Source organism: Ambystoma mexicanum, chromosome 8 (assembly GCF_040938575.1).
Source record: "Ambystoma mexicanum isolate Mex_15411 chromosome 8, UKY_AmexF1_1, whole genome shotgun sequence".
In the NCBI taxonomy this organism is placed as follows: Eukaryota; Metazoa; Chordata; class Amphibia; order Caudata; family Ambystomatidae; genus Ambystoma; species Ambystoma mexicanum.
In genome coordinates, this window is record NC_090929.1 from 1,144,025,121 (window position 1) to 1,144,038,161 (window position 13,041).

A 13,041-nucleotide genomic window follows, 5' to 3' on the forward strand; every position below is an offset into this window, starting at 1 on the left:
TTCAGTTGCTCTAATTGTGCTGCTGCGTGTTACCGTATAGGGAGGAAAACCACGGTACATGCAGTCAGTGCACAGAGCTCACAAATCAAAAAACATAGGAATCAGGGTGCAAAGAGGAGTGTGCAAACTCTGAAAGGAGGATGTGACAAGGGGTTCAGCTGTGCAATAGAATAAGAAGGGCACTCCATTGCACTGGTGAAATGTTAGCCATGGTGCAAATGCTGGCTAAAATTGAGCTCTGCTGCTATAAAGGGGCCTTTAAATATGAGCTCTGGAAACTTGTGTTAAGATTCCCGATAATGTGTGTGCGTGTGCATGTGGAGAGAGGTTTAGTGGGTTAGGAGTTTTGATGTCGGGACCGAAGGTCCTCTGGGCACCCTCTATTGTTGTTGATTGTTTTTTAGCCTGCCGCCTGGCACATGGTTTGGCTTGGGAGCCACTCCTAGGTTCCCGAATGGTTAGGAACTTGGTGGGGAGACAAACCTTTGTTTAGCAGTGGGTGCTGGCTTGGTTCAATCACAGCACCGAGCGAGCCACCACGCAGCGCCGATCCCAGCCAGAGACCAGCCTAACCAGCCCCTACTGGAACCCCCACTTGGGCCACCAGCCGCAGGCACCAAACAGCAATTCTGCTGCCATCGGATAACTGCCTTGATAAAGACCCAGGTTGAAACGCGCGTCGGCTGTTTTTTGTAACACCTAATTGGCACAAGAAGAACTATAGATATTATCTATGCTGTTTTTACCATTAAAATCAAACCTCACATGACTAAAGGACTGGACAATTACTATGTGACCCTTTTCGCAATTGAACCATTGAACCAAGCCAGCACCCACTGCTAAACAAAGGTTTGTCTCCCCACCAAGTACATGTGGAGAGACTCACAACAAAGATGTGCAGTAGGCCCCACCCAACACACAAACACACTAGCGCAATAATGCACTTGGTCACACATACATGCACGCACACACATATATGCCACCCCCACACATAATATATCCATGCATAACATATTTGAACACATATAGATAAACTTGCACACAGTCCCACGATATACAGATATGCCCATATCCCTCCACATACGTACGCAAATGCATGTCTGCGTGCACACACACGTTATACCTATAGATGGGCACTCGTTTCCTCACACATATGGACTACACAGGTTGGGCATGCTTATCCATACACCCACAAAAATACATACTATAGCAACAACTTGTACTATATGCTCACATATATCCACGTGCAAACACATTCGAACATGACTTGTAAAGTGCTCTGTTGCTTCCTGAAGCTAGATCAGTGCTCTATAAATACAATATAAATAATAATAATAATAATAATTTCACAGATTGGGCTAGGTTCCTGCTGTGGAATCTGTGTGAATGAAGCCTTACCATAGCGATCGAAAATGTCAACGCCCATGGCACTAATATCCTGTGTGGAATTGTCTTTCTACAGGAAGCCCATTCGCTCAAATGTTCTAAAAATCTTGTAACTAATTCAAGACACACGCACAAACTCTCTAATTGCTATGTTTCAAAATCTAGAGGAGTATGTATTCTGTTCCGACGAGGTGTGAATGTTGTGGTGGAAATGGTGCTTAAAGATGAAAGATGGATGTTCTTAGCTGATATTGTAAGTGATGGCAAGGTAATGACTATTGGTACTGTCTATGGTCCGTGCTCTCCGGGGGTTCCATTCTTTAATGAACTAAATTCACTATGGCTTGAAGGGTGAAAGCAGTATATTGGATGGGGGCTTCAATTGTGTGCTTGATACAAAATCGATCGCTCAGCGCTATGTAGGTTCACAAGTGTGTGCGTGAGTAGAGAATTTGGGACTTTCCTTCAGAGGTATGATCTAGTAGATATCTGGAGGATAATGCATCTGAACGAAAGAGTTTACATTTCATTCACCCGTCCACGAATCATTTGAGGACTGATTAGTTTTAGTGGCTGACAGGCTCATTGATAGGTCCATTTGTGTGGATATAGGAGAACAGGGAATTTCAGATCATGCACTAATAGTCTTGCAGTTGCATCTTGAGTATGCAGGTTCAAAGTTTGATATTTAGTGGGTAAAACCTGGAATTTTACAGAACTTAGAAGTGACTACTGGGCTGGAAGCCTTCAATGAGATATATATATATATATATTTTTTTTTTGGATGAACAAAGACTGCTGATATGCTTAAGGTCTGGGATAGTTTTAAGGCAGTAATACGGGGTGAACTAATTAGTTAAACATATTGCATCAAGAAAAAGGCGTTGGCAGAACTGAAATTAGCTCAGGGATTTTCAGCAGAGGTATGCACTATGCACATCTAATAAAGACAAACTTGAAAAAAAGAGGGTGAAAGATACTTAGGACGAAAGAATTAACATGCAGGTTGAGAGGGGGGTTTTCTTTGTAAAGCAGAAATAATGTGGCAGATGATAGAAGTGGGAGTTGTTAGCCAATAATCTTAGAGGTATGAGTCATCTTTTACATAAAAAGTATAGAGAATACAAATGGGAACCCAGTGGTAAAAAGAGCAGAGATCTGCAATGTTTTTCCACTGAAATCAGACTTGGACGATTGTTTTGGGAAAATCGAGATTCCAATCTTTTTTTCTGAGAACAAAACTGCTATTGATGCTTGGATAGAAATTGCTCAGATTACAACAGCTTTTGATCATATTAATGTGGGAAAATCACCAGGATTAGATGGTTTGTCGGCAGAATTTTATAATTGCTTAGTAGTCCAGCTAGCGCCTTTTTTGTGTGACCTGTATAATTATAGGTTATAGAATGTCCCTCAATGAGGGAAGCTTTAATTACATTGACCGCGAAACCGGGTAGGGACCACAGGCAATGTTGTAATTACAGGCATATCTCACTACTTAATGTAGATATTAAGTTGTTTACCAAGATCTTAGCGAATAGGTTGACAATTAGATGGGGAACCTAATAGATCGGTCCCAGGTAGGACCTATGAAAAATAGATTTCATTACGATAATATTAGGACAATTATTGATGTTTTGGGGCTCCATAGTAATAGTATATCGGACACTGTATTTCTTTTCCTAGATGCAGAGAAGGCTTTCTATAGAGTTAATGGGACATTTCTGGAGTATGCATTGCTGAAGATGGGGTTTGGTCCAAATTTTTCTAAGGCTGGGCTCTGCCCGTACTTGGCAGTGACGGTGAAGATCTGGTGAATGGTGTGATGTTGACTTGTTCTCATTAATGCAGGGCTCCAGGAAGGGATGCCTGTTGTCACCTTTCTTGTATAATATTGCCTTAGAAACACTAGTTGCTTATACCAGGCAGGAACAAAGGATTTGTGGTGCTTGTGTAGGGGCTAAGGATATAAAGGTGCTGTCCTATGTGGATGGCATGATGATAATTCTGTCAAATCCAGGGGAGGGTATTACATTATTGAAGGCCATGTTTGAGGAGGTGGGAAGAATGTCAGGACATACAATTAATTGAGACAAGACACACATTTTTCCACTTTCATCTTCTTGCAACAGAGGGAATTATGCCTGTTGGAACTGCAAGTTGTCTGAGGCTCAGGTGAAATATCTAGGGGTACATATTGTATGTGATCTGAGGAAAATTGCAGATTTCAACATTAATAAGAAAGCAAAGGAGATTTTTTTTTTTACTTTGAATTTTTGGGCCAATATTAATGCCATTAAGATGGTTCTTCTTACAAAGATTGTATATGTCATTCAGTCGCTTCCGGTGCAATTTCGTAAAAAACATTTGTGTAACTTGGAAGGGAATTTTTAAGATTTTTGTGGGGTGTTAAAATAAAATGTAAAAAAAGCAAAAAATTATTCCACAATTCAAATCGATGAGCAGCATTAGAGGGGGGGGGGGGGTTTGGCTATTGTGACCTGGAAAACTACCACAAAGGGTTTTTCTTTAAAAAGGCGGCTCATTATTTGCAGTGGAGGGGATCACATCTCCACTCTGGATGACAATAGAAAGAGATACAATCCGTCCATATGCATTGGACAACGTATACTCAATGGGAAAAATGCCATATGTGAAAAACAAATTACCGTTGATCAATGCCACGGGGGAAGCACTGACTATCTGGCTGATTGAAAACAATCAGAACTTATGACTGAGTTATGATGTGTCGCTATGGCACAATCCGGCACTTCAGATTGGGAACAAGACTTTACACTGGCAGAGTTGAATCATGAGAGGGGAGTTGCGTGTGGGCGATGTTTGGAGGGGGAAGAAAGAATTGTGAGTTTTGCAGAACTTCGCCAGACCTTTCAATAGGGAAGAGAGAATTGGGCCGTTATGCAAAGTGGCGGTCCCTTCTATCACAGAGGCTGAATATGTGAAATTCTTCATTAGAGACTAAACCGGAATTCTGTGGACCTTTTGACACCACCACGTATGGTAAATACTTTTATGACTATGATGACTATTTGTTTGTTTATTATTTATAGCGCGCACCAAACCTGAGGGTAACCAGGCGCGTTGTTCAAGGATACTTTAAACTTTACAGGTTACGCATGCTTACAAGTGTTGGTTATACATCGTAGAAATTACATAATGCAGGACAGTAGGGAGAATATACATTGTGCATAAAATAAATATATAACATAATATGTACAGGAAATATGCAGTAGGAAGATAGAGAGTATATAATTATGTGCATAGTACGTCTGTAGGACAGTAGTTATGTTAGTGTAAGGTGGGACTATCGGTCATTTTCTTTGATCCAGTTGATACAGTTAGATCTGAAGAGAGCGTAGGATTGGGTAGATCTCAGGCCGGGCGGGAGGGAGTTCCAAAGCTGGGCCGCTTTGACCGGGAAGCTGTTTCCTCCGGCCGTACTTAGTTTAAATGGGGGTATCACTAACTGGTTGGAGTATACTTCTCTGGTGGGTCTAGTGGAGATTTTTCTGTTGAATTTAGCAGTTAGGTATTTGGGTGCTAGATGGTTGATACTTTTGAAAGTTAGAGAAGCTGTCTTGAGTTTGATTTTGTCCGCTGTGGAGAGCCAGTTGGATTGTCTTCTAGCCTCTGAGATATGCTCCCTTCTTGGAATTCCTAAGGCAGCTCTAAGAGCATTGTTCTGTAGTGTTTGAATCTTTTGCAACGTATGTTTATTGGCCCCTAAGTATAGTGCGTTGCAATAGTCCAATTTCGACAGCACTAATGCTCGAGCAAGGGTTAGGCAATTGGCAGTGGATAGGTATGGTTTTGCGGCTCTAATCAGCTTGCAGGTATATGCGGTGCTGGATGCCATTGCGCTCACCTGTTTGGTTAGGGAGAGGTGGGAATCAAGGTAAAACCCTAATGTTTTTACCTCTTTTGCCACCTTGATAGTGTTGCCGTCTATGACGAAGGAGGAGTATTCTTCTTTTAGTCTGTTGATGTTTTGTTTGTTCCCCAGTATGATAAGTTCCGTTTTGTCATCATTCAGGCATAGCCCGTGGGTGGCCATCCATGCCTGAATGATGAGATAGGTCTTGTTCACCAATGCCAAATCTTGTTCATAATCACCTGAAAGTGGTATGAGAATCTGAGTGTCATCCGCATAGTTAGTGTAGGTAACACCCAGATCATCTAGATCATCGAACAAGGGCTTCGTGAAGATGTTGTACATAGTGGGGGAGACACAAGAACCTTGTGGGACTCCACATGTGATGGATACAGGGTCAGCAGCAGCAGAAGTAGAGAAGACTCTCATAGTTCTACCGGTTAGGAATGATTTGATCCATGCGATGGCATGTGTGGAGAAATGGGCAGCTGTTTCTAGGTGGGTGCAGAGCACATCGTGATCCACTAGGTCGAAGGCTGCAGAGAGGTCCAGTAAGAGGAGTAGGGCCATCTTTCCCGAGTCTCTCAGCTCATCAACCTGAGTTTTAAGATCGATGAGCGCGGTTTCAGTTCCGTGCTGAGGTCTGAAGCCTGATTGTCTTGTGCCTAAAAGGTGGTGCAGCTCCAGATATTTTTGGATCTGCAGGTAGGCTACCCTGTCAAGGATTTTTAACAGGAAGGGTACCGTTGTGATAGGCCTGTAGTTAGTCGGGATGGACGGGTCCAGTGTTTGTTTTTTTAGGAGGGGGAGGACCCAGGATTGCTTGAGGTTATCTGGTATAGTGCCTGAAGCAAAGGAGGCATTAATAAGCTTAGAGATGAATGGGGAGAGGTCTCTGGCCGCGTCCTTTATTAGTTGGGCTGGGCATAGGTCGCCTCGGCAATTGGATGGCTTGAGTGAAAGTATTATCTTTTCAGTTTCGAGTATAGTTACTTTCGAGAAGTTAAATTTATGGTCTAGTTTAGTGCTGATTGGTGGTTTGCCTCTTGGGTTAGTTGAGGGTGGAATATTCTGTTTCTTTGTCTCAATTTTCGTTTGGAGTGTGGCAATTTTGTCATTTAGTGCTTTTTGGATGTTTGAGCACCATATTTTATTTTTGTCACAGTTATCTTGGACAGGAATAGGGTTTTCTAGTTCCTTTAGTATAAGGAATAGTTCTTTCGTTCCAGATTTGGCCTGCAGTATTCTGTTGTTGAAATTATCTCTTTTTGCTTTCTTTATTTCATTTTTGTAAATCTTGGAGGCATTGATGAGTGTAATTTTATTTGTCTCTGTTGGGGTTAGTCGCCAAGCAGATTCGCATTTACGTTTTTCAAGTCTTAGAGATTTGAGGTGAGGAGTAAACCAGGTGTTTAGGTGGGCTCTGGGCTTGCTCTTTCTCAGTTTCAGTGGGGCAATAGTATCTAGAGCTGTAGCCATGGAAGAGTTGAATTCATTTACTAGTGATGAGGTGTCCAATAAGTCAGGTAGAGAGTTTAATCTGGGGAGGATGAGTGGTAGCAGTTTTTCTGTAGTTATAAGTTTTTTGTTTCTGGTTGGCAAGGGGGGAGCCAGAGCATTTTCAATAGGTAGGGCCAGGTTAACATTTAAGAGGAAAGTTATCAGTGCATGATCGGTCCAGAATTGTGAGGTGATATCGACAATCGTTGTATTGCAGTTATAGTCAGCAACCCAGTCAAGTATACGGCCTTTTTCGTGTGTGGGTTGTAGGATTTTTTGGGAGAAGCCTAGTTCTGAGATGACATTAGTGATATTGGTTGCTTGCAGGTCTTTAGGGTCATTGTAGCCTAGGTTTAGGTCTCCCAGAAGGATAGCTTGGGATGAAGTTTTTAGGTTGTTTGAGAGGATTGTGGAAATGTCCTCCTCGAATGTGCCAATAGGGCCTGGAGGTCTATAGATAAGGTGAATAGTAATAGTTTGAGAGGGAGATGCGAGGAGTTTAGCAGTTAATGATTCGCAGGAGTTAGTCGTTGAACTTGATTCAATTTTTAGGGTGAGATTATTTTTAGCAATAATAGCTAGGCCACCTCCTCGAGAGTTGACTCTGTCTACTCTAAGTATGGTGTAATTATGGGGTAAGGTAAGCATTAGGGCAGGTCCTGCAGATTGGTGCAGCCAAGTTTCTGTTATGGCGAAGATGTCATAGTCTCCTATTTGAATGAGATCCGCAATTTCGGTAGCGTGTGCTATTAGTGATCTGGCATTAATAAGGGCGCACTTCAGTTGGATGTTCGGCTTTGCTGTGGCCTGGGTGGTATTACTTTTCTTTTTTGGTATGCTATTATTAGCGTTGGGCTGCTTATTTAGGCGGTTGTTGCGATGGAGGTCAATTTTTACAGGAGGAGTGTTTCGGATGTTAGCGTTACTTCTATTGCAAGAGGTATTGAGTCTAGCTAATGGTTCGTAAATTTTAGGTAGTCTTGAACGTAGTTTTGCGTTTCTATTTGCAATGTCACAGGGAAGGTATGTTAGTGATTGGTGGGTAATAAGTGAGTGTGAAAGTTGATGGCTGGGTTCTAGGGGGGGAGTTAAGAGTCCTTCATCCACAGGCGGTAAGCCCTGTAGTGTGGGCCTCGGATAGTAGTTTACTTTAGGCATTGTGGTCCAAAAGGCTGACAGGTAAATAAAGGTTAGTATCATTGTGGCCTGGTTTTAGGCTCGAGCAGTTGGTTTGCAAGGTACCTCTAGGCTAGACGGAGCAATCATATGTAGGCTAGATGCAATCAGAGACAGGTTAAATGCCGTCAGGGACAGGCTAAGTGCACTGTGGTCTAGGGGCGACCATAAGGCACAACACAGTTCGAGTGTGGTCTGGGGCGACCATAGGGCATAACACAGTTCAAATGTGGTCTGGGGCGACCATAGGGCATAACAGTTCAAATGTGGTCTGGGGCGACCATAAGGCACAACACAGTTCAAATGTAGTCTGGGGCGACCATAGGGCACAACACAGTTCAGATATGGTCTGGGGCGACCATAAGGCACAACACAGTTCGAATGTAGTCTGGGGCGACCATAGGGCACAACACATAGGGCACAACACAGTTCAGATATGGTCTGGGGCGACCATAAGGCACAACACAGTTCAAATGTAGTCTGGGGCGACCATAGGGCACAACACAGATCAAATGTGGTCTAGGGCGACCATAGGGCATAACACAGTTCAAATGTGGTCTGGGGCGACCATAAGGCACAACACAGTTCAAATGTAGTCTGGGGCGACCATAAGGCACAATACAGTTCAGATATGGTCTGGGGCGACCATAAGGCACAATACAGATCAAATGTGGTCTAGGGCGGCCATAAGGCACAACACAGTTCAAATACAATAGGGTTGTATGTTGGCTGGAGTGCGTCAAAGTATTTGAGTACGAGGCTGGATGTGGAGGGCAAGAGGGTGGTAAGGTGGGTACAGAGTAAGGCAATGAGCATGAGAGTGATACAGAGGCTGACGGGCCATGATTGTTACAGGCAAGTATAAGGCGCATGCATGTGCACGATGCCTAGGCCTTTATGGGGCAACTCGGAGCACTTGTGAGCCTTTATACCAAGTGAAGCAAATTCGAGGCTGGCTGACCAACACAAAAACAGAGTTAAAAGTAGCGCAATGTGGCCGCGCTTACCAGGTGTTTGATCCCGGAGGGTTTCCTAGCCAAGTCCGCTGCTTCTGCCGTGTCGTGAACTCCTGCTCAGCCGCTGTGTTCCCTGGTGTAAGCCCATGTGTTGTCATGGGGCATCAGAGGGTCGTGAGTGTATAGTAGGGGAACTCGCCACGCGCCGTTAGCGGCGAACAGGGGCAAACAGGGCCTTAGAGTGGCCTTTGAGTGTGGCCGGCTCTTCCGCCTGCCGGCGGATGTTGAGTGCTAAGAAGCACGGTTGCTTAGCAACCAGGATGCCGAGCCTCGCTCTGGCGCCGCATCGCGCCCGACATTTTGTTTTGGTTTTTCTTTTTTTTTTTCTTTTTTTCCGAATCGGCGTGTTGCTGGAGCGCAACCCGGGCCGCTTCTAGGTGAGGGGTGGCTGGTAGGGGGGTGAAAAGTTCCTCTGGGAGGGGGGGCAGCACAAGGTGCAGGTGGGGGCCTGGCTGCACTGCGATCCTCTACGTGCCTCGTAGCACGGTGCTGCAGCTCTGATGAGCTGATCCTGGCCTGTAGAGGGTGGGGGCTCCTGCCCGCGCCACCTGGCTGATGAAGAGCTGAAGGTAGGGGCTCCTGCCCGCGCCACCTGGCTGATGAAGACTGGGTGCAGAGGGGCAAACAGGGCCTTAGAGTGGCCTTTGAGTGTGGCCGGCTCTTCCGCCTGCCGGCGGATGTTGAGTGCTAAGAAGCACGGTTGCTTAGCAACCAGGATGCCGAGCCTCGCTCTGGCGCCGCATCGCGCCCGACATTTTGTTTTGGTTTTTATTTTATTTTTTTATTTTTTTCCGAATCGGCGTGTTGCTGGAGCGCAACCCGGGCCGCTTCTAGGTGAGGGGTGGCTGGTAGGGGGGTGAAAAGTTCCTCTGGGAGGGGGGGGCAGCACAAGGTGCAGGTGGGGGCCTGGCTGCACTGCGATCCTCTACGTGCCTCGTAGCACGGTGCTGCAGCTCTGATGAGCTGATCCTGGCCTGTAGAGGGTGGGGGCTCCTGCCCGCGCCACCTGGCTGATGAAGAGCTGAAGGTGGGGGCTCCTGCCCGCGCCACCTGGCTGATGAAGACTATGAAACCTTTGGATCTGGAATCTTGGGATAAACTGAGACAGACCTGGGCAAATTAACTGAACTGTGACATTTCACCCGATGAATTGGGCCGTTTACTGAAAGCTGGATTTAAGGCCAAATTAAATATGAATTTATGGTTTATCCAACAAAGGGTTTTACGGCAAAATGTACTGGCACCTGTACAAATGCATGGATGGTGCTGTTGGACAATGATAGGTGCTGGGGTTGTGGTGGATCAAGGGGACCTTGTTACACATGCTTTGGGACTGTTCCAGGGTTTGATGTTTCTGGGGGTAGGCGTTGGATAGAATGGATGTGGTACTAAATATGATGATCCCCAGGACTCCTATTCAAGATATTCTGTTGTTGTGTAGGGGGGAGATGTGAGATTGCTAGGAAATATGAGCGGTGGGAGCTTTAGTAGTTGTGTCAAAGCAAATATTAAATGTTTGGAAAACTAGAAATAAAACACATTTGCAGATGATTGGTTGAATGAGTTGCAGGTCCTGTCCAGCTATACAAAGGTTATGATGTTGAATTAGGAACAGGAGGATCTCTGCCTCTAGTTATGGGCTCCTTTTAATGATTTATATGGATAGGATTGGGCTTTTGTGTTGTACTAGGCTGCTTTATGTTAAAGGGGCTAGGGTTCGGACTGTGTTATGTTGTGTGAGTGTATGTGCGTTTGTTATGTGTTTTGTTTTTTAGGAATACTGGTTGTACTATTTTGGGATGCTGGTTATTCATTATTGCTCAATATGTCATGTTATTGGAAATTGCTTTGGATGTGGTTTAGGAAACAATTTGATTAATATAGGTAAGGCAATTTACGAGAAAAAAAAATGTTATGTACTTTATCCGTGTTAATGCACTCTGAAATAAACAAAATTAAAAATAAAAAAATCTGGTGTGGTAATCTATTGCATTGTTTATTGCTGCCTGGACCAGAATGGGTGAAAAGTGGGATAGGGCATGCATGAAAGTTTGTGCTTTTTCTCAGAATCTGCACCCATCTGCACCCATCCGAATACATTGGCACGCCAACGATCAATTGTTGCAAACCTATTTTGGGATTCGGTTAATTTACTATCCTGATTCCAGTCATACCAATTGAGAGCAGGTACCTAATGTTGAGTTGGGATATTTCCTTTTTTTCCGATATTAGAGGAAAATGTACATGGGGCATGTCGACATAATGGTCATCACAGTTAGTTTACGCGCCGAAGACTGGATATGTTGATTTGCTACCATGCCCATCATGCTGGGAAATGACGACACAGTTAACTTAGTTATAACAATGTGCATAGCTATTGTTACCTTGATAAAACATGAAAAAGTATATTTTCTAATTACCTCAAGATTGCCAATAACTTCCTTTGTAACCTGACCCAAGACAGACTTTACATCGTCAAGTGTGAATCCAGCAAGAGGATCAATTTCTTCCTTGACTTCCTGGGTTTCTTCAGAATCATTTTCCTAAGTGTCGAAATACAATATCAAAAAATGTTCTTTTTATCACTTTTATTATGGTTCTTTTCATGGAAATAATAGCAAGGACACATTGTTTGATCAGTAATTGCGTGAACGGCTACAAGAATCACAGAAAATGACAATCTGGACATGAAGAAATATTAGAAACCTGGAATGGGAAAAAACAAATCTACTTGTTTTAACAGGGTTCATCATCATCATCATATATTTATTTGGATAACATCCATGAAACAGGGCCTAATGAAACATAATCAATCTTTAAAAAAAAGTGTTAAAATGCAAAAGAAGAATAGATCAGAAAAAGAAGGCAATTTTATTACTAGTTATCCAAAATATCTTTTCTGCATTTCAATGCACTCCTGTAATATGTCAGCATTGTGCATCCAACCAAAGGAGAATCCACCTTCAATAAATACATGAGGGGCACTCTACATTGTACAAATCTCAATCCTCTGAAGAGAGGTACCAATGTTGTAGCTCGTATGTGGTCGTAAACTGGACAAATAAGAAAATGGAGTAGGTCCTCGACGCAGGCACCGCAAAGTAAGCAGCATGCCTGGCCACACAGCTTTTACCGCCCTCAGGGGAAGGCAATCAAATCTGGCTCTAGTTAGTAAATCACCTACATAATGGTGATTTGACCACCTTAAATAATGCTGTAAACTATTATCGGATATAACAATATGCAGCCTTTATAGGGGTTTTATCAGTTCAGATTTTCTCATGGTATGGGAATGTATAATTAACTGGCTTTTCAGATGTGATGGCATGGCTTTGCTTAACCTACTTATTTCCACCAAGTGGCCCTATGCATTCACCTTGGTCAGAAGAGCTTTCATATGTGCCAATCAAGGTACAAGGACATACCCCAGGTTGAACAAGCAAGAACTTAATAATGCCCTGTGTTAAATCAGCCTTATTTGTACACCATAGTCTCAACTAATGTAAGGCTGGTTGTACGGAAAAATCATCCTCAAAGTTCAAGCCTAGTTCTTGATGTTCGGCAACATACTGAGCCAACACTGGCAGCCTTGAGTTCTGAAGAAATCTGCTTCCAGTGGTCTGCAAAAGAGTAGGTTTTGCAGAACCCTAAAGAAAAGCACCATAGTACGCTTCCATAAGAGATTTATTTTCATATATCAGTATGCTCATTGGTTGGCACCCACTTTTTTTTTTAGAAACAAAACAGCTCTGCGATGAGCTGCTTTATTCTTGTACTTTGCTTCTAGATATGGCTTAATCGAGTTAGTGTTTTGTTGAAACAAATTTCTAAGTAGTAGAATTACTGATGTTTTGCAGTACGATTTGGGGGTTTTAAAGTGTCTTCGAAGCCTGCGACAGACCAGTATAGCAGATTTAGAAGCATTGAACTTTAGTTCTAGACTTTTCATCTGCTCTGTAAAGTCATAGATCAATTCATGGACGGCTCTCGAGGTACGTGCCATCAAGACAGTGCCATCAGCATAAGCCAACATTGGGAAGACTTCTTGTCCAATTCTGTCTGTACCTGCTA

General features: G+C 43.5%; 1 protein-coding gene across 1 annotated transcript in view; it reads right to left on the bottom strand.

The window, feature by feature from the left end:
• The window catches only part of CABCOCO1 (ciliary associated calcium binding coiled-coil 1), a 419,036-nt gene that overhangs the window by 25,497 nt on the left and 380,498 nt on the right, over positions 1-13,041 (bottom strand). The window contains exon 7 of the mRNA XM_069611204.1: positions 11,391-11,513. Within this exon, the coding sequence (XP_069467305.1) occupies positions 11,391-11,513 (123 nt within the window). The remainder of the gene's footprint in view (positions 1-11,390; positions 11,514-13,041) is intronic.